The 27,036-nt window shown below is 48.7% G+C and overlaps 1 protein-coding gene across 3 annotated transcripts in view; it reads right to left on the bottom strand.

The window, feature by feature from the left end:
• The window catches only part of LOC142183331 (uncharacterized), a 260,063-nt gene that overhangs the window by 232,184 nt on the left and 843 nt on the right, over positions 1 to 27,036 (bottom strand). For 2 of the 3 annotated variants that reach the window (XM_075258383.1, XM_075258384.1), the window contains exons 2-8: positions 14,023 to 14,165; positions 12,846 to 13,037; positions 12,298 to 12,406; positions 11,992 to 12,089; positions 11,720 to 11,804; positions 9,315 to 9,394; positions 9,043 to 9,154 (exon numbers count right to left, since the gene is read on the bottom strand). In XM_075258383.1, the coding sequence (XP_075114484.1) occupies positions 9,043 to 9,154; positions 9,315 to 9,394; positions 11,720 to 11,804; positions 11,992 to 12,089; positions 12,298 to 12,406; positions 12,846 to 13,037; positions 14,023 to 14,130 (784 nt within the window). In that variant the 5' untranslated portion in view covers positions 14,131 to 14,165. Of the gene's footprint in view, positions 1 to 9,042; positions 9,155 to 9,314; positions 9,395 to 11,719; positions 11,805 to 11,991; positions 12,090 to 12,297; positions 12,407 to 12,845; positions 13,038 to 14,022; positions 14,166 to 27,036 lie in introns of those variants that run through there. The other variant, XM_075258382.1, reaches the window with a different exon arrangement.

Here is a 27,036-nt window from a genome sequence, read left to right as displayed (position 1 = left end):
CCACCCCAGTTTGGACCAATTCATGGTGGAGGGAGCCTCTAAACAGCCAAGTTTGGACCAATTCATGGTGGAGGAAGCCTCTAAAAACCCCAGTTTGGACCAATTCATGGTGGAGGGAGCCTCTAACCAGCCCAGTTTGGGCAAATTCATGGTGGAGGGAGCCTCTAAACAGCCCAGTTTGGGCAAATTCATGGTGGAGGGAGCCTCTAAAAAACCCAGTTTGGACCAATTCATGGTGGAGGGAGCCTCTAAACAGCCAAGTTTGGACCAATTCATGGTGAAGGGAGCCTCTAAAAACCCGTTTGGACCAATTCATGGTGGAGGGAGCCTCTAACCAGCCCAGTTTGGGCAAATTCATGGTGGAGGGAGCCTCTAAACAGCCCAGTTTGGGCAAATTCATGGTGGAGGGAGCCTCTAACCAGCCCAGTTTGGACCAATTAATGGTGGAGGGAGCCTCTAACCAGCCCAGTTTGGACCAATTAATGGTGGAGGGAGCCTCTAACCAGCCCAGTTTGGACCAATTAATGGTGGAGGGAGCCTCTAACCACCCCAGTTTGGACCAATTCATGGTGGAGGGAGCCTCTAACCAGCCCAGTTTGGGCAAATTCATGGTGGAGGGAGCCTCTAACCAGCCCAGTTTGGACCAATTAATGGTGGAGGGAGCCTCTAACCAGCCCAGTTTGGACCAATTAATGGTGGAGGGAGCCTCTAACCACCCCAGTTTGGACCAATTCATGGTGGAGGGAGCCTCTAAACAGCCAAGTTTGGACCAATTCATGGTGGAGGGAGCCTCTAAACAGCCAAGTTTGGACCAATTCATGGTGAAGGGAGCCTCTAAAAACCCGTTTGGACCAATTCATGGTGGAGGGAGCCTCTAACCAGCCCAGTTTGGGCAAATTCATGGTGGAGGGAGCCTCTAAACAGCCCAGTTTGGGCAAATTCATGGTGGAGGGAGCCTCTAACCAGCCCAGTTTGGACCAATTAATGGTGGAGGGAGCCTCTAACCAGCCCAGTTTGGACCAATTAATGGTGGAGGGAGCCTCTAACCACCCCAGTTTGGACCAATTCATGGTGGAGGGAGCCTCTAACCAGCCCAGTTTGGGCAAATTCATGGTGGAGGGAGCCTCTAACCAGCCCAGTTTGGACCAATTAATGGTGGAGGGAGCCTCTAACCAGCCCAGTTTGGACCAATTAATGGTGGAGGGAGCCTCTAACCACCCCAGTTTGGACCAATTCATGGTGGAGGGAGCCTCTAAACAGCCAAGTTTGGACCAATTCATGGTGGAGGGAGCCTCTAAAAACCCCAGTTTGGACCAATTCATGGTGGAGGGAGCCTCTAACCAGCCCAGTTTGGGCAAATTCATGGTGGAGGGAGCCTCTAAACAGCCCAGTTTGGGCAAATTCATGGTGGAGGGAGCCTCTAAAAAACCCAGTTTGGACCAATTCATGGTGGAGGGAGCCTCTAAACAGCCAAGTTTGGACCAATTCATGGTGGAGGGAGCCTCTAAACAGCCAAGTTTGGACCAATTCATGGTGAAGGGAGCCTCTAAAAACCCGTTTGGACCAATTCATGGTGGAGGGAGCCTCTAAAAACCCCAGTTTGGACCAATTCATGGTGGAGGGAGCCTCTAACCAGCCCAGTTTGGGCAAATTCATGGTGGAGGGAGCCTCTAAACAGCCCAGTTTGGGCAAATTCATGGTGGAGGGAGCCTCTAAAAAACCCAGTTTGGACCAATTCATGGTGGAGGGAGCCTCTAAACAGCCAAGTTTGGACCAATTCATGGTGGAGGGAGCCTCTAAACAGCCAAGTTTGGACCAATTCATGGTGAAGGGAGCCTCTAAAAACCCGTTTGGACCAATTCATGGTGGAGGGAGCCTCTAACCAGCCCAGTTTGGGCAAATTCATGGTGGAGGGAGCCTCTAAACAGCCCAGTTTGGGCAAATTCATGGTGGAGGGAGCCTCTAACCAGCCCAGTTTGGACCAATTAATGGTGGAGGGAGCCTCTAACCAGCCCAGTTTGGACCAATTAATGGTGGAGGGAGCCTCTAACCAGCCCAGTTTGGACCAATTAATGGTGGAGGGAGCCTCTAACCACCCCAGTTTGGACCAATTCATGGTGGAGGGAGCCTCTAACCAGCCCAGTTTGGGCAAATTCATGGTGGAGGGAGCCTCTAACCAGCCCAGTTTGGACCAATTAATGGTGGAGGGAGCCTCTAACCAGCCCAGTTTGGACCAATTAATGGTGGAGGGAGCCTCTAACCACCCCAGTTTGGACCAATTCATGGTGGAGGGAGCCTCTAAACAGCCAAGTTTGGACCAATTCATGGTGGAGGGAGCCTCTAAAAACCCCAGTTTGGACCAATTCATGGTGGAGGGAGCCTCTAACCAGCCCAGTTTGGGCAAATTCATGGTGGAGGGAGCCTCTAAACAGCCCAGTTTGGGCAAATTCATGGTGGAGGGAGCCTCTAACCAGCCCAGTTTGGACCAATTAATGGTGGAGGGAGCCTCTAACCAGCCCAGTTTGGACCAATTAATGGTGGAGGGAGCCTCTAACCACCCCAGTTTGGACCAATTCATGGTGGAGGGAGCCTCTAACCAGCCCAGTTTGGACCAATTCATGGTGGAGGGAGCCTCTAAAAAACCCAGTTTGGACCAATTCATGGTGGAGGGAGCCTCTAAACAGCCCAGTTTGGGCAAATTCATGGTGGAGGGAGCCTCTAAACAGCCCAGTTTGGGCAAATTCATGGTGGAGGGAGCCTCTAACCAGCCCAGTTTGGACCAATTAATGGTGGAGGGAGCCTCTAACCAGCCCAGTTTGGACCAATTAATGGTGGAGGGAGCCTCTAACCACCCCAGTTTGGACCAATTCATGGTGGAGGGAGCCTCTAAACAGCCAAGTTTGGACCAATTCATGGTGGAGGGAGCCTCTAAAAACCCCAGTTTGGACCAATTCATGGTGGAGGGAGCCTCTAACCAGCCCAGTTTGGGCAAATTCATGGTGGAGGGAGCCTCTAACCAGCCCAGTTTGGGCAAATTCATGGTGGAGGGAGCCTCTAAACAGCCCAGTTTGGGCAAATTCATGGTGGAGGGAGCCTCTAACCAGCCCAGTTTGGACCAATTAATGGTGGAGGGAGCCTCTAACCAGCCCAGTTTGGACCAATTAATGGTGGAGGGAGCCTCTAACCAGCCCAGTTTGGACCAATTAATGGTGGAGGGAGCCTCTAACCACCCCAGTTTGGACCAATTCATGGTGGAGGGAGCCTCTAACCAGCCCAGTTTGGGCAAATTCATGGTGGAGGGAGCCTCTAACCAGCCCAGTTTGGACCAATTAATGGTGGAGGGAGCCTCTAACCAGCCCAGTTTGGACCAATTAATGGTGGAGGGAGCCTCTAACCACCCCAGTTTGGACCAATTCATGGTGGAGGGAGCCTCTAAACAGCCCAGTTTGGGCAAATTCATGGTGGAAGGAGCCTCTAACCAGCAGAGTTGTGGGAAAGCAGGGTGGAGGGAGCCTCTAACCAGCAGAGTTGGTGGAAATCAGGGTGGAGGGAGCCTCTAACCAGCAGAGTTGGGGGAAATCATGTTGGAGGGAGCCTAGTATTAGCAGAATTGTGCAACGCTTATGGTGGATGAGTATGAGGATGCGGAGGAATTGGAGAGGTTGAGTACAGACATGGAGTTTCATGTTGGGGTGCTTTACACAGGTGGGCACAAAAATGACGGCTCTACCCAGTGGTGGTTCATTTTTATCAAAGTGAGCCGGTCGGCACTCTCAGCTGACAGACGGGTGCGCTTGTCAGTGATGATGCCACCGGCTGCACTGAACACCCTCTCAGATAGGACGCTGGCGGCAGGACAGGACAGCACCTCCAAGGCATATAGGGCAAGTTCAAGCCACAGGTCCAACTTCGACACCCAATACGTGTAGGGCGCAGAGGGGTCGGAGAGGACAGGGCTGTGGTCGGAAAGGTATTCCCGCAACATGCGCCTATACTTCTCACGCCTGGTGACACTAGGACCCTCCGTGGCGGCACTTTGGCGAGGGGGTGCCATCAAGGTGTCCCAGACCTTAGACAGTGTGCCCCTCGTTTGTGTGGACCGGTGAGAACTTGGTTGCCTACTGGAGGAACTGCCCTCCCTGCCGCCAACGTCACATGCTGGAAACATCTCCATCATATTCTGCACCAATTGCCTGTGGCAAGCATTGATGCGATTGGCCCTCCCCTCTACCGGAATAAAAGACGAGATGTTGTTTTTATACCGGGGGTCAAGGATAGCAAAGATCCAGTACTGGTTGTCCTCCATGATTTTGACAATACGCTTGTCGGTTGTAAAGCACCCCAACATGAACTCAGCCATGTCTGCCACAGTGTTAGTTGGCATGACTCCTCTGGCCCCACCGGAAAGTTCAATCTCCATTTCCTCCTCATCCTCCATGTCTACCCATCCGCGCTGCAACAATGGGACGATTCGAAGTTGCCCGGAAGCCTCCTGTATCACCATCACATCATCGGACAACTCTTCTTCCTCCTCCTCCTCCTCCTCCTCCATTAAACGCAGTGAAGCGGACAGATGTGTGGACCTACTCTCCAGCTGTGACGGATCGGATGCTATCCCTAACTCCTCTGTGTGATCTGAGTTATCCCTGATGTCAATCAGGGATTCTCTCAGAACACACAAGAGCGGGATTGTAAGGCTCACCATCGCATCCTCAGAGCTCACCCTCCTTGTGGACTCCTCAAAGACCCGTAGGATGTCACAAAGGTCTCTCATCCATGGCCACTCATGGATGTGAAACTGAGGCAGCTGACTTTGTGGCACCCTAGGGTTTTGTAGCTGGTATTCCATCAAAGGTCTCTGCTGCTCAACCACTCTATTCAACATCTGAAACGTTGAGTTCCAGCGTGTGGGGACGTCGCACAAAAGCCGGTGTTGTGGCACATGCAGGCGTTGCTGGAGAGATTTTAAGCTAGCAGCGGCTACTGTCGACTTGCGAAAGTGGGCGCACATGCGCCGCACTTTCACCAGTAGCTCTGGAACATTGGGGTAGCTCTTTAGGAAACGTTGCACCACTAGGTTGAAGACGTGGGCCAGGCATGGAACATGTTGGAGTCCGGCAAGCTCCAGAGCTGCTACCAGGTTCCGGCCGTTATCACAAACGACCATGCCTGGGCCCAGGTGCAGCGGCTCAAACCATATTGCCGTCTCATCGAGGAGGGCATCCCTCACCTCGGAGGCAGTGTGCTGTCTGTCCCCCAAGCTGATCAGCTTCAGCACAGCCTGCTGACGTCTACCAACGCCAGTGCTGCAACGTTTCCAACTCGTAGCTGGGGTCAATCTAACAGCGGAGGAGGAGGCGGTGGCGGAGGAGGAGGCGGTGGCGGAGGAGGAGGCGGTAGAGGAGGAGGAGGAGGGGGGTGTTCTTCTCGTGTCCCTGCCAGGAATGTTAGGCGGGGAGACGAGGTACACCGGGCCAGTTTGGGAAGCAGTCCCAGCCTCAACTACATTCACCCAGTGTGCCGTCAGTGAAATGTAGCGTCCCTGTCCGCATGCACTTGTCCACGCGTCGGTGGTCAAGTGGACCTTTGTGCAAAGCGCGGAACTAAGGGCCCGCCTGATGTTGAGTGACACGTGCTGGTGCAAGGCGGGGACGGCACACCGGGAGAAGTAGTGACGGCTAGGGACGGCATAGCGAGGTGCCGCAGTTGCCATCAGGTCCAGGAAGGCGGGAGTTTCAACAAGCCGGAACGCCAACATCTCCTGGGCCAGCAGTTTAGCGATGTTGGCGTTCAAGGCTTGCGCGTGTGGGTGGTTAGCAGTGTATTTCTGCCGCCGCTCCAATGTCTGAGAGATGGTGGGTTGTTGTAAAGAAACGCCTGATGGTGCCTTTGATGGTGCAGGAGAAGGAGATAAGACAGGACCAGGGGAGGATGAGGTAGAAGTCAACAAAGTGGCGGAGGCAGATGAAGTGGTGTCCTGGCTCGTCCTCTGGAGTGCATCGCCAGCACAGTCAGCAGTGGCAGTGGCAGAGGCAGAGGCAGTGGCAGTGGCGTGAACGGCAGGCGGCCTTTGTCCTGCCGTTGCTGCCTGCCACTGATTCCAGTGCTTGGATTCCAAATGACGGCGCATTGAAGTGGTGGACAGGTTGCTCTTCTCAGAGCCCCTAATCAATTTCGAGAGGCAAATTGTGCAGACAACACTATATCTGTCCTCGGCGCATTCCTTGAAAAAACTCCACACCTTCGAGAAACGTGCCCTCGAGGTGGGAGTTTTTCGGGGCTGGGTACGAACTGGAACATCTTGGGAGATTCCGGGTGTGGCCTGGCTTCGCCTAAGCTGCTGACCTCTGCCTCTGGCTACCCTTTTTGGTGCTGCACCTGCCTCAACATCCACACTAATTTCCCCGCTTGACATCCCCCCTGTCCAGGTCGGGTCAGTGTCCTCATCATCCACCACTTCCTCTTCCAACTCCTGTCTCATCTCCTCCTCCCGCACAATGCGCCGGTCAACTGGATGCCCTGACGGCAACTGCGTCACATCATCGTCGATGAGGGTGGGTTGCTGGTCATCCACCACCAAATCGAACGGAGATGGAGGAGACTCTAGTGTTTGAGCATCTGGACACAGATGCTCCTCTGTTAGGTTCGTGGAATCGTGACGTGGAGAGGCAGGTTGAGGGACAATGAAAGGAGCGGAGAACAGCTCTGGGGAGCAGGGACAGTTTGGGTTATTGTTCTGTAAAGCTTCGGAATTTTGGGAGGAAGGAAGACAAGACTGTTGGGTAATAGGAGGAGAGGAGGCAGAGTCTGACTGGCTGCTGGACAATGTGCTGTAAGCGTTCTCTGACAGCCATTGCAAGACCTGTTCCTGGTTCTCGGGCCTACTAAGGTTTGTACCCTGCAGTTTAGTTAATGTGGCAAGCAACCCTGGCACTGTGGAGTGGCGCAATGCTTGCTGCCCCACAGGAGTAGGCACGGGACGCCCTGTGGCTTCACTGCTACCTTGCTCCCCAGAACCATTCCCCCGACCTCGCCCACGGCCTCGTCCACGTCCCTTTCCGGGAGCCTTGCGCATTTTGAATTCCTAGTTAGAAATTGGCACTGTATACCAGTAGTAAAAATTGTGGGTGCACGTAACCCCAATATATTCTTTGAATTACCAGTCAGAAACTGGCACTATATGGCAGTAGCAAGAAATGAGGGTATTTGTATTCCCAATATACTCTTTGAATTCCCAGTCAGACAATGGCACTGTATACCAGTAGTAAAAATTGTGGGTGCACGTAACCCCAATATATTCTTTGAATTACCAGTCAGAAACTGGCACTATATGGCAGTAGCAAGAAATGAGGGTATTTGTATTCCCAATATACTCTTTGAATTCCCAGTCAGACAATGGCACTGTATACCAGTAGTAAAAATTGTGGGTGCACGTAACCCCAATATATTCTTTGAATTCCCAGTCAGACACTGGCACTATTTGGCAGTAGCAAGAAATGAGGGTATTTGTATTCCCAATATATTCTTTGAATTCCCAGTCAGACAATGGCACTGTATACCAGTAGTAAAAATTGTGGGTGCACGTAACCCCAATATATTCTTTGAATTACCAGTCAGACACTGGCACTATATGGCAGTAGCAAGAAATGAGGGTATTTGTATTCCCAATATATTCTTTGAATTCCCAGTCAGACAATGGCACTATATACCAGTAGTAAAAATTGTGGGTGCACGTAACCCCAATATATTCTTTGAATTCCCAGTCAGACACTGGCACTATATGGCAGTAGCAAGAAATGAGGGTATTTGTATTCCCAATATATTCTTTGAATTCCCAGTCAGACAATGGCACTGTATACCAGTAGTAAAAATTGTGGGTGCACGTAACCCCAATATATTCTTTGAATTCCCAGTCAGACACTGGCACTATATGGCAGTAGCAAGAAATGAGGGTATTTGTATTCCCAATATATTCTTTGAATTCCCAGTCAGACAATGGCACTGTATACCAGTAGTAAAAATTGTGGGTGTATATAGCCCCAATTCTATTGCTAGGGGACTTGCAGGGTATTTCTGGGGTGAAGGTGGGGGGGCACACCGTTGGAACGGGTATCGGGGTATATATCGGGTATACGGGAATACACTGACAGTGTATTCCATTCAGGATCCTGGGAAAGCTGGGTTGCGGCGATTGAGCCCGTCAGTGCCACGTTACACTGACAAGCTTCTCCCTGGAATTTAGCTCTTACAAGAGCTGTTGGTTGTCTTCTCCTTCCTATCCTAGCCTGTCCCTGCCTACCCAGAATCTAAGCCCTAGCTAACTGGACGGAAACCTCCGTCCTCGGTGAATTGCAAGCTCAGAATGACGCGAACCTGGGCGTCGCTGTTCTTTTAAATTAGAGGTCACATGTTTTCGGCAGCCAATGGGTTTTGCCTACTTTTTTCAACGTCACCGGTGTCGTAGTTCCTGTCCCACCTACCCTGCGCTGTTATTGGAGCAAAAAAGGCGCCAGGGAAGGTGGGAGGGGAATCGAGTAATGGCGCACTTTACCACGCGGTGTTCGATTCGATTCGAACATGCCGAACAGCCTAATATCCGATCGAACATGAGTTCGATAGAACACTGTTCGCTCATCTCTATTAATGACCTAAATGAAAATCCCGATGAATGATTATTTTAGGACATGCCCCTTTTTACACACCCCTATATTTCGGTTTCAGTGGTTCACAAATGGAGAGCAAACACTTAGTGACAGATCCTTTAGCCAATGGCAGTGTGAGAGCACTGAACTAGTTCAATGTGAACGAGATGGCAGCCATTACTGAAACTGATGATTGCTTATTTGTCAGTTCATTGCCGAGCCCTAAACGTGTGCCAGATGGCCACTGACAGCCTGTTACCCTGGTGGAGGCAAAACCTACAAAGCTTTATTCTACCAGGGCATCTTCTGATAGTATTGTATGAAGACCCTCCATTATTCTGTTCACATGGAGGCCGGTGTAGGGACGAGAGATATGGAGGACACTCAGAGACTTCCTCACCTCGGCTGATGTCTCCAGGAATTCCCGCGGTCTTACTCTGCAGGTCAGGACTTCCATATGTCTCCTCTTCTATAGAGTTCATTGCTTCCTTATTGCCAGACACATCTTCACCCTACAGTACAGAATAACAGGAGACCTGTAGTCACTGGCGCCATCACTCACTGTCTGTACGTTACACTTATATCACATCTTCCATCTATGTATTAGGACGGATGGATGATCCAGCTCTACATGATATATACAGTACATGGCGAGACCTTGGCTTCATTTACCTGATGTACTTGCAGAATACCATCATTGGGGTACAGATGACGGGGACAATCCTGGGGGCCACACTCCTCGCTGCAGCCATCTGAAGAAACAATATGGACACAGTGACTGTTATTTTGTAGAGAATCGTTCCCAGGTCATGTTACTGCTACCACAGAATTGTACGGTCAGGATCGGGGGTTTCTGATCATATACAGAGTTTAGGATAAAAAAATATGGCTGCCGGGAAGTGACATCACATCCACTAGTCACATGGTCAAGCTGATGATCAGTCTCATTCAAATGAACAGGACTGAGATGTAGTATTGTCATGTGATCAATGGACCGACCCATCATTTATACCACCAAAGTGCCATCAATAATGATGAATGTGGCCTAGTGCAAAACCACCAACAAAGCTGCATGAAGGCGCTCATGTCTGTAAGCAATGGGTAAGACTAGGACAATGGTTAGGTTTAAAGGGGTTTTCCTTCAATGTGACAGCCAAGGCATATAGCATAAGATGGGTCCGGCTCCTGAGATCACATGAAACCGGGTGAAGACTTGCTGGCTGGACACTGTTTGGTTTATAAAGGGAGTCCTGATTGAGGACTATTACATCCTGCTCTATACACTACTTACATGGCTTTTCCAGGACTTACATATTGTTGACCTATCTTTAGGATAAGGAATGTTTATGAGACTGTGGGCATTCGACCCTCAGGACCCCTGCAATCAGCTGCAACCTTTTTCCTGTGTCGATGACATCACGTTCATCGTCACTACTTCCTGGCACCCTTAGTGGCTGCCTCGATACAGGGCTCCAAGCTGGGAGCAACCTTTATCTTTCCTTTCTCACTCTTTTTCTCTGTATCTTCAAGAATCCTGTAACCAAGCAAACTAGCACTATGAATTAGAAACTATAAATCGAATGGAAGATCCTGTGGAGTATTTTGTTCCTTTTGTTTCTATTGTTAAGCATGGACAATGACTCAAGACCTGGAGTTTTTCCTGTGCACATGTGCCTGTTACCATCCCCCCAGGAGCGAAGGACAGCATGGACACCATGTGGCATGGAGGAGAAACCTTCATGGAAGTATGGACTTCTTCTTTTCAAGGAGATGATTTTTGGAGTCTATTGCTGATGTGTGAAGATGCTACAGCTGACTGGTATTTCTTTCTTTTACTGTGGACACATAGGACTCTGTTACAGCCTGGGAACCGACCATCACCCACCTACCCCAGGAGTTATGGAAGCTTGACAAGAGAGCAGCACCATGTATACCTGGATGGCTTCGGACCTCTCTGGGCAGTAGAACACAGTGGTAAGAAGAAAGGAAGAAGAGGAGGAGGAGGGCTTGTGATGAAGGATATTTGGGGCATTTTTTTTTGTGGTTAATGGACAATAGTGCTGATACAAGATACCGAACTATCAGCTGTGAGCAGGAGATCTCACTACGTACCAAAGGAACTACCACATGTTATCATGATCGCTGCATATGTCCCCCACCTCTGCAAAATGTTTTTCTGCTTGTTATATCTACATGCTGTGACCCCCCTCCTCGTGTCCTACAACCACTTTCGGCTGTATTATCAACATCACTCCACACAGAGAACTAAATGATCCTGCAGTGTGTCTGTGTTTCTTTCCTTTTTAGTTGCTCTGATTCCTAGGATTTCTCTATCTGCCATGAGCTTCTATGTGTTTCTCTCTTGTTATATACTACTGTACCATCTATGAAACTGTATCACTGAAATTTCCCCATTGTGGGACTATTAAAGGATTATCTTATCTTATCTTATATGGTACAGAAGCAGCTCAGCCCGATTTAAGTGAATGAGGCTGAGCTGCAATAACAAACATGGCCCCTGTGCTCTGTACAGTGTGGTTCTTGGTATTCAGTGAGAGGGTTCACCTGAACACTATGGCAGGCAGCTGATCTGTGGTGGTCCCAGATGTCGGACCCCCCAGTGATCACAAACTGATGACCTAAAAAGTTGTATGATGGTTATTAGGATTGTAAGATACAAAGTAGACCACTTACATTCTTTAGGATTAGAGATGAGCGAGTACTGTTCGGATCAGCCGATCCGAACAGCACGCTCGCATAGAAATGAATGGACGTAGCCGGCACGCGGGGGGTTAAGCGGCCGGCCGCCATCAAAGCGGAAGTACCAGGTGCATCCATTCATTTCTATGGAGCGTGCTGTTCGGATCGGCTGATCCAAACAGTACTCGCTCATCTCTATTTAGGATGTCTGAAGATCCTACAGATGTAGGTGTCGGCTACAGGAGATCTAATCTTTAAGATCTATAAGGTGTCTTGTTATTGCTTGTGTAATAGGCTGTTACTTACAAGCACAACCTTGTTCTCTTCACATATGTATATATATATTTGCCCCAGGACAGTATATAGCTGGTACTCACCTGGGCCTACATCTACAGGTATTTCCTCCTCCTTACACATCTCTTCTGCTACAACCTCCACTTTAATATCAGGCAGGTCTTCTCCCTAAGTCAGTATAGAAGATGGCGGAGAGTAAACCCATAACCCATAGAGTGAGCTCAGTACATGTAGATGACCCCGCTCCCTTAGACATCATATAGAGCAATGGTTCTCAGCATTGTCTCACTAGGGGCTACTTTGCTTGAAAGGTTTGAGACCCGCCGATATAGAGGATTGCGTCATCGTCACTTACCTGATAATCCTGTGGGATTCTGGGATTTTGCTTTTGACAACCCTGGTAATAGCCAGAAGTGAGACATCTTGTAGGTACATTGTGGTCAGTGGGTCCATCTGCAGAATACGAGCACATGGCAGCTGGAGACGTTACTATATCGCATTATATATTACAAACAACTGAGACTATGGGTAAAGAAGCAACCTAAGGTCCAAGGGAGGTGTGATGGACGCCATGATCCATGTGAAGGTCTAGCAGGGTACTACAGGGTGTATAATGAGACATCTTACCCCAGGCAGGGAGGATTCAGGGGCTATTACTCACCTGGACTGATATCGACAGGGGTTTCTTCCTCCTTATATTGCTGTCCGCTGCTCACATACATCTCAGTTCCTGGTGTTACCTCCATTTTACCACCAGTCGCACCTTCACCCTAATATAATATATAGGTAATGACACCATAAGTCCCAGAGATTATCTGATCATGTGTATACGGCTGAAGAATAGGCTTTACAGACACTAGGCTCACATCTCAGGATTTTAATATACATTTTTAGTGGTTTTCCATCTCATCTCCATCTGATCACTATAAAAAAAAAGAGGATGTAATGGCGTAATAGACAGCACTAGTCGCTGCAATGCACTATAACAACCCTTTAATAGAGGCCATAGCAGCCTGTTCCTGCCTTGAATGGTCATGCAGGCTTTGTTTGTGGCAATGGGATGAGGTTCTTACTCTCTATAGAGTCTCTCTAAATGAATTCCGCAATCTGATTGGTGGTTCTGGGTGACCTGTGCATTAGTTTTAGTAAATCTCCGTCATCATGCCTTGTATTACAGTCTAATGTCCCGGCTATCCCGGCGGCACTCACCTCTCCAGTCAGCAGCTCAATGATCTGCTTGGTGAGGTCCAGGATCTTCTCATTGTTCTTCCTCTCAGGTATCAGTGATGGAGGTGATGGCTCCGTCATTGTGTTCTGGTTCCTGCTCCTTCCTCCTGACACGTCGGGACGGCTACTTGGGGTCACACGTTCTCCAGATGTCTTCTTCACTACGGTGTAATCCTGTGTATGGTATATAACACTATATACATAAAAGAGAACCTTTCATGCGCTCTAACATTGGCGGTATTATATACTGCTAGAAAGCCAAGGTGCTGGAGATATTGGTACTGTTAGGCCATGGAAGAACACCATCACAACGGTCTACTGTCCTAGAGTGGTATCTTCTCTGATCTACTGAAGGCAGCCATCATCAAACCCCTTGTGAAATTAAGCCTCCATGGACCCACATGGCTTGAGTAGCTACAGGCCTGTCTCTAACCTACCCCTCCTGGTGATGGCGTCTGACATCAGGAATACACATAGCACTGACTCTGCCCTCACACCAGTACTAAATGACCTGCTCACCGTCTGCTTGATGACTTCAAAATCCATCAATAACTTAGGCCCCGACTACTTAAAGAAACATCTGGAGCTCCATAATCCTTGTGGACCCCTCAGATCAGCAGGGACAAATAAACCGTCCATCACCAGGATCCACCGTAACCCTTAAGTACTATCATGGTGTCTATCATAATGATAGGTGTATGATTGTGGTGTATGATAGACACTGTGACAGTACTTAAGGGTTAAACGATGTGGAGCCGGAGCCTTCGGCCATGCAGCCCCCACTCCCCAAAACGCGTTACCTGGACCGATGAGAGAGATCTCATACCTGGACAATTTTATATCAAAACATGGCGCACCATATAAGGAGTTAAATGGGGAGGGGGTCCATGGTGCTCCTTCCCCGGGTTATCTGAAGGGACGGGGAAATAATAATAATTTTCTCCTGTGCTATCACCAAATGTTCACTGGAACTTGACTTGACTTGACTATGAATTTGACTCCAAGGAAACAATGTGGCACCAGAACATCTTGCATGGACTGTACCACACAGGTTCTCCACTGGGGGCACAATCTCCTATCTCAGTTACTGATGATGATTAGACAGGCTCCCGTCACACAGTTATAACTTGGTGAGCTCATGATTCCCAGAATCCCTCACCTCTCCAGTCAGCAGGTAGATGATCTCCAGGGTGAGGTTTAATATCCGGTCGGCCATGTCTTTTCTATCCTTGTCTCTCCTCAGGCGATTAGATAAGAAAAGGACCATTGTCTTGTGGAGGACTAGACAGGATGGATCCCTTACTGAAGAAACCAACAAGAAATACATGATATCAGTGTTGGAGCGTTCCTACAATCATCAGCCATGACATTAAATGAGGTGATGGTAGTTAGATCAATGGTTCTCAACCTGATGTCCATGTACTAGCGGGGGTATACGATGCTAACCCAAGAGGTACGCGGTGTGGTGAGAAACATCAAGGACGAATGCCCATGCATCACTGACGGCACCATCATCCTTACCTTACAATGAGGGGTTCCATAAGTACGGATGGACGTACACTCCAGATAATGAGTGGTGGGCTACACTCACTACTCCATCCCTCCAGGGGGCAAGTACTGATGTCCCAGCAAGCCCCAAAACAGACAGAAATCATGGAGCAGAGTGGTAAGTAATGAATGCTACTCCGGGGGCTACTCAATCGGGATGTTTTTCTTTCTTTAAAAATTTGAGAACCACTGGCCTAGATGACACCTCCAAAGCAGCACATCGTCTAGGGCAGGGGTCTCAAACTCAATTTACGTGGGGGCTGCTGGAGGTAGAGTCTGGGTGAGGCTGGGCCGCATCAGGTTTTCCACAAGCTATGCTCGCCGCAGCAAATTTATGATGTCTCCGCCCATTCTTATTCATTTTCCATGTGCCCCCACACAGTATAATCCTCCTACAGTCACCCGCACATTATATGTCCCCACATTATAATGTTCCCTTCCAACTGCCCCACAGTATTAGGTCCCTCTCCTGGTGCCCCAGTTTAAACTGGGGGAAGCTAGAGGGGACATGAAACTGGGGCAGCTGGAGGGGGACATTATACAGTGGGGGTAGTTGGAGGAGGGCAATAAATTAATGGCAGATGAAGTGGGACATTAAACTGGGGGCAACTAGAGGGGGACATTAAACTCGGGAGGCTAGGCGTGTGCTCTTAGTATACTCTATTGTTAGGTGTGTATACAAGGATTCTTTCAGCCAGCCAGCCATGCAGGAGAGTGACCTGTCATCACCTCAGCAATGTGAAACATTCATCTTTTCTGTATGAAGATGAGTTGTTGATGCCCCACATGTCGCTGATGAATCCATGCCCATGTTCATGTCTTTGTATTAGGAGAAGACCTGACGTCGCCATCCCCTTAGTGTGATCTTGCACAGGGGCAGTGCACTATTACAGACCTCCCCATGAAGCTTCTTCTCTTACAGTCACAGGTTGGGCCGAGCCAGTGGTGCTTGGGTACTACTATCATACAAGCTGAGGGCAGTGAGAACATACTGCACATGCGCAAGACTTTGCTGAGGGGACGGTGACGTCGGAACAGCTCCCACTACCCAGGGGAAGCAAAGACATAAACGGGGCGTGGATTTGTCAGCTAGAGCAGTGAACAGGACCTAAGGGGGAGCCCCCTGTGCTCTGAGGACCGAATTTGTATAAGAAATAAAAGTTCATTTTCTTGGCATCCACAGCAGTCTCATTGATAAAAAAAAAAAAAAAAAAGGTACTGTATTCATTGTATCAGTGATACCCCATCCATATTACTATGGGGGCAGTGATATTGGCAGGGGGATATGGGGAGATGATGGACCCCTTTAGTGAAGAATTTAATACAATAAATGCAAAACTGCAACTACTCATGGTAAAATTACATGTGCACTCGGTGAGGTTCTCATGCAGTTTTAACCACATCTCAACCATTATGTGTGAATATACACTTAGACCTGAAGAGCCATCCTAGTAAGGGGATGATAGCAGAGGAGTCCGGTATATAGGAGGACATAAGGAGCATTATACACAGGCGATGGTGGAGCCGTCCTATTTATAGGGGATGATAGCAGAGGCGGCCTGTATATAGGAGGACAGAGATAATATAATACACAGGCGATGATGGAGCCGCTCTATAGGAGATGAGAGGAGTCCTGTATATAGGAGGGCATAGGGAACATTATATATAGGCAATGATGAAGCCGTCCTATTTGTAGGGTATAATAGCAGGGGATTCCTGTATATAGGAGGGCAAAGGAAACGTTATATAAAGGGGATGGTGAAGCTGTCCCATTTATAGGGGATGATAGCAGAGAAGTCCTGTATATAGGAGGACAGAGGGAATAATATAAAGACCTCCAAGAAAGCCTGTCAGTGCTGGAAATATTCAGCACCACATGGGCCTTACCCATCAACCAGAAGAAGACCAAAGTCATGGTATTTCAGAAGAAGGGCCACAATAAAGCCTCCACCACCCCACAATTCACACTGAACGGCTCCACACTGGAGAAAACCAACAGCTACACCTACCTCAGCCAATCAGGAAGCTTCAAAGCAGCAATAGAAACCCTGAAAGCAAAAGCCTGCAGAACCTTCTACGCCATCAGAAGACAACTGTACCACCTCAAACCACCGGTGAGGGTCTGGATGAAGATCTTCGATGCAGTCATCACCCAGATCCTTCTCTACGGCAGTGAAATCTGGGGCCCAGCCACCTACCCAGACCAGCCAAAAATGGAACTCTAGCCCTACAGAGACCGTCCACCTGGAGTTCTGCAAGTACCTGCTCCATGTCCATTGCAACACCTCCAACATGGCCTGCAGGGCAGAGCTAGGCAGACTCCCCCTATGGCTCACCATACAGAAGCAGCAGCAGCAACCCCGACTCCTACCACCACCAAGCATGGCTAAGCCACAAAACTCGAAACAAACCTGAAACACCCCAACCAAACAACAGCCAACCACCACACTAAAAACACCAACAGATGACAACCAAGGCCCAAATAAAGGCGACCACAGAGGCAAAGAGCAATACATCGAAGAATGGAGAAACAAAATAAATAACTCCCAGAAACTCAACGTATACCATGCTCTGCAAAGGGACTACACCATGGCCACCTACCTGGAGAGAATACGCCACCCCAAACACAGACAGACCCTGAGCCGGTACAGACTGAGCGCCCACAACCTAGAGATAGAGACGGGGCGATACAGACAGACGTACAAGCCACGGGAGAAGAGACTGTGCCAGCACTGTGACCAGGGGGCCCTAGAAGATGAGACCCACTTCTTGCTACACTGCACCAAATACTCAGCTGTGAGGGCCGTCTACTACCAAAGACTCTCTGCCCACATCCCAGATGAGAAGAGGAAACTCTACATCCTACTGGGAGAAGAAGAGGCCACTGTGGAGATCGCTGCCCAATACGTGTCCAGCTGTCACCAAACAAGAGGAAGATGAGACTCCAAAGACTATTAAACCCCCCACCCAAAGACCTTTAAGCTCCCCCACCCACCCACTCCCACCCATACCTGCACGTCCCAAACAAGAACGACAAGACCCCAAGGACACACGAACCCCCAAACCATTCTTTGCTTTGGCAATACTTAATGTTTTTGTTCAGTTCTGCTAATAAAGCCCCGTTGTATCCTAATAGGTGATGATGGAACCGTCCGATTGATAGGAAATGATAGCAGAGTCCTGTATGTAGTAGTAATATAGAGTCCCTGTATATATCAGTGCACATAGAGTCCCTGTATACATCAGTGCACATCCTGTATAAGTGGAGGACATACTTGGGCAGCATGGTGGCTCAACATCTGCATGGAGTTTGTATGTTCTCCTTGTGCTTGGTTGGGATTCCTCTGGGTACTTTCTCCCATATTCTGTAGACGCAGTGATAGGGAAAGCAGATTGCGAATCCTATATAGGATAGTGACTAATAATATCTGCATACCTCCCAACCGTCTTAGATTCCAAGTCCTGTCCCGTTGTCCTGGTCAGAGGGAGGTATGTCCCGACTCATCTGAGTCTTGTCCGGAAGTAGATGAGTTAAATACAATGATGAAGCAGGAGCCATCGACGGACAGCCACTGCTTCACCATTGTGAGTGAGGCAAATCCCTGTGTGCTCTGGTCCCGGGAGCTGTAGGGTCATGAAATGACTTCACTCACATCAGGCCTGCAGCTCCCTGAACAGTCCAGGACAAGAGACAGCAGAGTGTGCAACAGGAGTGCGAGGAGGGGTGAGTAGCAGTGATTTATTATGTTACACTGTGGAGCCAGATGAAGAGGGGGCATTAAACTGGGGGCAGATGAAGGGGGACATTAAACTGGGAGAAGATGAAGGGGGGGGCATTAAACTGGGAGAAGATGAAGGGGCGACATTAAATTGGGGGGTAAATGAAGGGGGAACATTAAACTGGGAGCATATAGTGTTATGGTGGCTGTATGAGCATTATACTGTGTAGGGGCACATAGAAAAATGGATAAGAATGGGTGGGGTCAATGTAGAAGTGGGTGGAGCTAAATTTACTATCCCTCTTTGTATCCTTGGACAGTTAGGAGCCATGTATCTGTAACGCGCTGCAGAACACCATGACATATATAAGAGGAATAAACAACAGGGGTATTTACTCTATAGAGGAGGTCTGCAATTCTCAGTATATATCAGACGCCTCTGGTCTATAGGGGGCAGCAGAGGCGGCCTGTATATAGTAGTACTATAGACTCCCTGTATATATCAGGGGCCTCTGGTCTATAGGGGGCAGCAGAGGCGGCCTGTATATAGTAGTACTATAGACTCCCTGTATACAGCAGAGGCCTCTGGTCTATAGGGGGCAGCAGAGGCAGCCTGTATATAGTAGTACTATAGACTCCCTGTATATATCAGAGGCCTCTGGTCTATAGGGGGCAGCAGAGGAGTCCTGTATATAGTAGTACTATAGACTCCCTGTATATATCAGAGGCCTCTGGTCTATAGGGGGCAGCAGAGGCGGCCTGTATATAGTAGTACTATAGACTCCCTGTATATATCAGAGGCCTCTGGTCTATAGGGGGCAGCAGAGGCGGCCTGTATATAGTAGTACTATAGACTCCCTGTATATATCAGAGGCCTCTGGTCTATAGGAGGCAGCAGAGGCGGACTGTATATAGTAGTACTATAGACTCCCTGTATATATCAGAGGCCTCTGGTCTATAGGGGGCAGTAGAGGCGGCCTGTATATAGTAGTACTATAGACTCCCTGTATATATCAGAGGCCTCTGGTCTATAGGGGGCAGCAGAGGCAGCCTGTATATAGTAGTACTATAGACTCCCTGTATACAGCAGAGGCCTCTGGTCTATAGGGGGCAGTAGAGGCGGCCTGTATATAGTAGTACTATAGACTTCCTGTATATATCAGAGGCCTCTGGTCTATAGGGGGCAGCAGAGGCAGCCTGTATATAGTAGTACTATAGACTTCCTGTATATATCAGAGGCCTCTGGTCTATAGGGGGCAGTAGAGGCGGCCTGTATATAGTAGTACTATAGACTCCCTGTACATATCAGAAGCCTCTGGTCTATAGGGGGCAGCAGAGGAGTCCTGTATATAGTAGTACTATAGACTCCCTGTATATATCAGAGGCCTCTGGTCTATAGGGGGCAGCAGAGGCAGCCTGTATATAGTAGTACTATAGAATCCCTGTATATATCAGAGGCCTCTGGTCTATAGGGGGCAGCAGAGGCGGCCTGTAGATAGTAGTACTATAGACTCCCTGTATACAACAGAGGCCTCTGGTCTATAGGGGGCAGCAGAGGCGGCCTGTATATAGTAGTACTATAGACTCCCTGTATATATCAGAGGCCTCTGGTCTATAGGGGGCAGCAGAGGCAGCCTGTATATAGTAGTACTATAGACTCCCTGTATATATCAGAGGCCTCTGGTCTATAGGGGGCAGCAGAGGCAGCCTGTATCTAGTAGTACTATAGAATCCCTGTATATATCAGAGGCCTCTGGTCTATAGGGGGCAGCAGAGGCAGCCTGTATATAGTAGTACTATAGAATCCCTGTATATATCAGAGGCCTCTGGTCTATAGGGGGCAGCAGAGGCAGCCTGTATATAGTAGTACTATAGACTCCCTGTATATATCAGAGGCCTCTGGTCTATAGGGGGCAGCAGAGGCAGCCTGTATATAGTAGTACTATAGACTCCCTGTATATATCAGAGGCCTCTGGTCTATAGGGGGCAGCAGAGGCGGCCTGTATATAGTAGTACTATAGACTCCCTGTATATATCAGAGGCCTCTGGTCTATAGGGGGCAGCAGAGGCAGCCTGTATATAGTAGTACTATAGAATCCCTGTATATATCAGAGGCCTCTGGTCTATAGGGGGCAGCAGAGGCGGCCTGTATATAGTAGTACTATAGAATCCCTGTATATATCAGAGGCCTCTGGTCTATAGGGGGCAGCAGAGGAGTACTGTATATAGTAGTACTATAGAATCCCTGTATATATCAGAGGCCTCTGGTCTATAGGGGGCAGCAGAGGCAGCCTGTATATAGTAGTACTATAGAATCCCTGTATATATCAGAGGCCTCTGGTCTATAGGGGGCAGCAGAGGCGGCCTGTATATAGTAGTACTATAGACTCCCTGTATACAGCAGAGGCCTCTGGTCTATAGGGGGCAGTAGAGGCGGCCTGTATATAGTAGTGCTATAGACTCCCTGTATATATCAGAGGCCTCTGGTCTATAGGGGGCAGCAGAGGCAGCCTGTATATAGTAGTACTATAGAATCCCTGTATATATCAGAGGCCTCTGGTCTATAGGGGGCAGCAGAGGCGGCCTGTATATAGTAGTACTATAGAATCCCTGTATATATCAGAGGCCTCTGGTCTATAGGGGGCAGCAGAGGAGTACTGTATATAGTAGTACTATAGAATCCCTGTATATATCAGAGGCCTCTGGTCTATAGGGGGCAGCAGAGGCAGCCTGTATATAGTAGTACTATAGAATCCCTGTATATATCAGAGGCCTCTGGTCTATAGGGGGCAGCAGAGGCAGCCTGTATATAGTAGTACTATAGAATCCCTGTATATATCAGAGGCCTCTGGTCTATAGGGGGCAGTAAAGGCGGCCTGTATATAGTAGTACTATAGACTCCCTGTATATATCAGAGGCCTCTGGTCTATAGGGGGCAGCAGAGGCAGCCTGTATATAGTAGTACTATAGAATCCCTGTATATATCAGAGGCCTCTGGTCTATAGGGGGCAGCAGAGGCGGCCTGTATATAGTAGTACTATAGACTCCCTGTATACAGCAGAGGCCTCTGGTCTATAGGGGGCAGTAGAGGCGGCCTGTATATAGTAGTACTATAGACTCCCTGTATATATCAGAGGCCTCTGGTCTATAGGGGGCAGCAGAGGCAGCCTGTATATAGTAGTACTATAGAATCCCTGTATATATCAGAGGCCTCTGGTCTATAGTGGGCAGCAGAGGCAGCCTGTATATAGTAGTACTATAGACTCCCTGTATATATCAGAGGCCTCTGGTCTATAGGGGGCAGCAGAGGCAGCCTGTATATAGTAGTACTATAGAATCCCTGTATATATCAGAGGCCTCTGGTCTATAGGGGGCAGCAGAGGCGGCCTGTATATAGTAGTACTATAGACTCCCTGTATACAACAGAGGCCTCTGGTCTATAGGGGGCAGCAGAGGCGGCCTGTATATAGTAGTACTATAGACTCCCTGTATATATCAGAGGCCTCTGGTCTATAGGGGGCAGCAGAGGCAGCCTGTATATAGTAGTACTATAGACTCCCTGTATATATCAGAGGCCTCTGGTCTATAGGGGGCAGCAGAGGCAGCCTGTATCTAGTAGTACTATAGAATCCCTGTATATATCAGAGGCCTCTGGTCTATAGGGGGCAGCAGAGGCAGCCTGTATATAGTAGTACTATAGAATCCCTGTATATATCAGAGGCCTCTGGTCTATAGGGGGCAGCAGAGGCAGCCTGTATATAGTAGTACTATAGACTCCCTGTATATATCAGAGGCCTCTGGTCTATAGGGGGCAGCAGAGGCAGCCTGTATATAGTAGTACTATAGACTCCCTGTATATATCAGAGGCCTCTGGTCTATAGGGGGCAGCAGAGGCGGCCTGTATATAGTAGTACTATAGACTCCCTGTATATATCAGAGGCCTCTGGTCTATAGGGGGCAGCAGAGGCAGCCTGTATATAGTAGTACTATAGAATCCCTGTATATATCAGAGGCCTCTGGTCTATAGGGGGCAGCAGAGGCGGCCTGTATATAGTAGTACTATAGAATCCCTGTATATATCAGAGGCCTCTGGTCTATAGGGGGCAGCAGAGGAGTACTGTATATAGTAGTACTATAGAATCCCTGTATATATCAGAGGCCTCTGGTCTATAGGGGGCAGCAGAGGCAGCCTGTATATAGTAGTACTATAGAATCCCTGTATATATCAGAGGCCTCTGGTCTATAGGGGGCAGCAGAGGCGGCCTGTATATAGTAGTACTATAGACTCCCTGTATACAGCAGAGGCCTCTGGTCTATAGGGGGCAGTAGAGGCGGCCTGTATATAGTAGTGCTATAGACTCCCTGTATATATCAGAGGCCTCTGGTCTATAGGGGGCAGCAGAGGCAGCCTGTATATAGTAGTACTATAGAATCCCTGTATATATCAGAGGCCTCTGGTCTATAGGGGGCAGCAGAGGCGGCCTGTATATAGTAGTACTATAGAATCCCTGTATATATCAGAGGCCTCTGGTCTATAGGGGGCAGCAGAGGAGTACTGTATATAGTAGTACTATAGAATCCCTGTATATATCAGAGGCCTCTGGTCTATAGGGGGCAGCAGAGGCAGCCTGTATATAGTAGTACTATAGAATCCCTGTATATATCAGAGGCCTCTGGTCTATAGGGGGCAGCAGAGGCAGCCTGTATATAGTAGTACTATAGAATCCCTGTATATATCAGAGGCCTCTGGTCTATAGGGGGCAGTAGAGGCGGCCTGTATATAGTAGTACTATAGACTCCCTGTATATATCAGAGGCCTCTGGTCTATAGGGGGCAGCAGAGGCAGCCTGTATATAGTAGTACTATAGACTCCCTGTATATATCAGAGGCCTCTGGTCTATAGGGGGCAGCAGAGGCAGCCTGTATATAGTACTATAGACTCCCTGTATATATCAGAGGCCTCTGGTCTATAGGGGGCAGCAGAGGCAGCCTGTATATAGTACTATAGACTCCCTGTATATATCAGAGGCCTCTGGTCTATAGGGGGCAGCAGAGGCAGCCTGTATATAGTAGTACTATAGAATCCCTGTATATATCAGAGGCCTCTGGTCTATAGGGGGCAGCAGAGGCGGCCTGTATATAGTAGTACTATAGACTCCCTGTATACAGCAGAGGCCTCTGGTCTATAGGGGGCAGTAGAGGCGGCCTGTATATAGTAGTACTATAGACTCCCTGTATATATCAGAGGCCTCTGGTCTATAGGGGGCAGCAGAGGCAGCCTGTATATAGTAGTACTATAGAATCCCTGTATATATCAGAGGCCTCTGGTCTATAATGGGCAGCAGAGGCAGCCTGTATATAGTAGTACTATAGACTCCCTGTATATATCAGAGGCCTCTGGTCTATAGGGGGCAGTAGAGGCAGCCTGTATATAGTAGTACTATAGAATCCCTGTATATATCAGAGGCCTCTGGTCTATAGGGGGCAGCAGAGGCAGCCTGTATATAGTAGTACTATAGACTCCCTGTATACAGCAGAGGCCTCTGGTCTATAGGGGGCAGCAGAGGCAGCCTGTATATAGTAGTACTATAGACTCCCTGTATATATCAGAGGCCTCTGGTCTATAGGGGGCAGTAGAGGCAGCCTGTATATAGTAGTACTATAGACTCCCTGTATATATCAGAGGCATCTGGTCTATAGGGGGCAGCAGAGGCAGCCTGTATATAGTAGCACTATAGAATCCCTGTATATATCAGAGGCCTCTGGTCTATAGGGGGAAGCAGAGGCAGCCTGTATATAGTAGTACTATAGACTCCCTGTATATATCAGAGGCCTCTGGTCTATAGGGGGCAGCAGAGGCAGCCTGTATATAGTAGTACTATAGAATCCCTGTATATATCAGAGGCCTCTGGTCTATAGGGGGCAGTAGAGGCAGCCTGTATATAGTAGTACTATAGAATCCCTGTATATATCAGAGGCCTCTGGTCTATAGGGGGCAGCAGAGGCGGCCTGTATATAGTAGTACTATAGACTCCCTGTATACAGCAGAGGCCTCTGGTCTATAGGGGGCAGTAGAGGCGGCCTGTATATAGTAGTACTATAGACTCCCTGTATATATCAGAGGCCTCTGGTCTATAGGGGGCAGCAGAGGCAGCCTGTATATAGTAGTACTATAGAATCCCTGTATATATCAGAGGCCTCTGGTCTATAGGGGGCAGCAGAGGCAGCCTGTATATAGTAGTACTATAGACTCCCTGTATATATCAGAGGCCTCTGGTCTATAGGGGGCAGTAGAGGCAGCCTGTATATAGTAGTACTATAGAATCCCTGTATATATCAGAGGCCTCTGGTCTATAGGGGGCAGCAGAGGCAGCCTGTATATAGTAGTACTATAGACTCCCTGTATACAGCAGAGGCCTCTGGTCTATAGGGGGCAGCAGAGGCAGCCTGTATATAGTAGTACTATAGACTCCCTGTATATATCAGAGGCCTCTGGTCTATAGGGGGCAGTAGAGGCAGCCTGTATATAGTAGTACTATAGACTCCCTGTATATATCAGAGGCCTCTGGTCTATAGGGGGAAGCAGAGGCAGCCTGTATATAGTAGTACTATAGAATCCCTGTATATATCAGAGGCCTCTGGTCTATAGGGGGCAGCAGAGGCAGCCTGTATATAGTAGTACTATAGAATCCCTGTATATATCAGAGGCCTCTGGTCTATAGGGGGCAGCAGAGGCAGCCTGTATATAGTAGTACTATAGAATCCCTGTATATATCAGAGGCCTCTGGTCTATAGGGGGCAGCAGAGGCAGCCTGTATATAGTAGTACTATAGACTCCCTGTATATATCAGAGGCCTCTGGTCTATAGGGGGCAGCAGAGGCGGCCTGTATATAGTAGTACTATAGACTCCCTGTATATATCAGAGGCCTCTGGTCTATAGGGGGCAGCAGAGGCAGCCTGTATATAGTAGTACTATAGACTCCCTGTATATATCAGAGGCCTCTGGTCTATAGGGGGCAGCAGAGGCAGCCTGTATATAGTAGTACTATAGAATCCCTGTATACAGCAGAGGCCTCTGGTCTATAGGGGGCAGCAGAGGCGGCCTGTATATAGTAGTACTATAGAATCCCTGTATATATCAGAGGCCTCTGGTCTATAGGGGGCAGCAGAGGCAGCCTGTATATAGTAGTACTATAGAATCCCTGTATACAGCAGAGGCCTCTGGTCTATAGGGGGCAGCAGAGGCGGCCTGTATATAGTAGTACTATAGACTCCCTGTATATATCAGAGGCCTCTGGTCTATAGGGGGCAGCAGAGGCAGCCTGTATATAGTAGTACTATAGAATCCCTGTATACAGCAGAGGCCTCTGGTCTATAGGGGGCAGCAGAGGCAGCCTGTATATAGTAGTACTATAGAATCCCTGTATACAGCAGAGGCGGCCTGTATATAATAGTACTATAGACTCCCTGTATATATCAGAGGCCTCTGGTCTATAGGGGGCAGCAGAGGCAGCCTGTATATAGTAGTACTATAGAATCCCTGTATACAGCAGAGGCCTCTGGTCTATAGGGGGCAGCAGAGGCAGCCTGTATATAGTAGTACTATAGAATCCCTGTATACAGCAGAGGCCTCTGGTCTATAGGGGGCAGCAGAGGCGGCCTGTATATAGTAGTACTATAGACTCCCTGTATATATCAGAGGCCTCTGGTCTATAGGGGGCAGCAGAGGCGGCCTGTATATAGTAGTACTATAGACTCCCTGTATATATCAGAGGCCTCTGGTCTATAGGGGGCAGCAGAGGCAGCCTGTATATAGTAGTACTATAGAATCCCTGTATATATCAGAGGCCTCTGGTCTATAGGGGGCAGCAGAAGCAGCCTGTATATAGTAGTACTATAGAATCCCTGTATACAGCAGAGGCCTCTGGTCTATAGGGGGCAGCAGAGGCGGCCTGTATATAGTAGTACTATAGACTCCCTGTATATATCAGAGGCCTCTGGTCTATAGGGGGCAGCAGAGGCAGCCTGTATATAGTAGTACTATAGAATCCCTGTATATATCAGAGGCCTCTGGTCTATAGGGGGCAGCAGAGGCAGCCTGTATATAGTAGTACTATAGAATCCCTGTATATATCAGAGGCCTCTGGTCTATAGGGGGCAGCAGAGGCGGCCTGTATATAGTAGTACTATAGAATCCCTGTATACAGCAGAGGCCTCTGGTCTATAGGGGGCAGCAGAGGCGGCCTGTATATAGTAGTACTATAGAATCCCTGTATACAGCAGAGGCCTCTGGTCTATAGGGGGCAGCAGAGGCGGCCTGTATATAGTAGTACTATAGACTCCCTGTATATATCAGAGGCCTCTGGTCTATAGGGGGCAGCAGAGGCGGCCTGTATATAGTAGTACTATAGACTCCCTGTATATATCAGAGGCCTCTGGTCTATAGGGGGCAGCAGAGGCAGCCTGTATATAGTAGTACTATAGAATCCCTGTATACAGCAGAGGCCTCTGGTCTATAGGGGGCAGCAGAGGCAGCCTGTATATAGTAGTACTATAGAATCCCTGTATACAGCAGAGGCGGCCTGTATATAATAGTACTATAGACTCCCTGTATATATCAGAGGCCTCTGGTCTATAGGGGGCAGCAGAGGCAGCCTGTATATAGTAGTACTATAGAATCCCTGTATACAGCAGAGGCCTCTGGTCTATAGGGGGAAGCAGAGGCGGCCTGTATATAGTAGTACTATAGACTCCCTGTATATATCAGAGGCCTCTGGTCTATAGGGGGCAGCAGAGGCAGCCTGTATATAGTAGTACTATAGAATCCCTGTATATATCAGAGGCCTCTGGTCTATAGGGGGCAGCAGAGGCAGCCTGTATATAGTAGTACTATAGAATCCCTGTA

The sequence above is a fragment of the Leptodactylus fuscus genome, chromosome 10, assembly GCF_031893055.1.
Source record: "Leptodactylus fuscus isolate aLepFus1 chromosome 10, aLepFus1.hap2, whole genome shotgun sequence".
Lineage (NCBI taxonomy): Eukaryota > Metazoa > Chordata > Amphibia > Anura > Leptodactylidae > Leptodactylus > Leptodactylus fuscus.
Note: the sequence above shows the minus strand (reverse complement) of the source record. Positions and strands in the feature narration are given on the sequence as shown.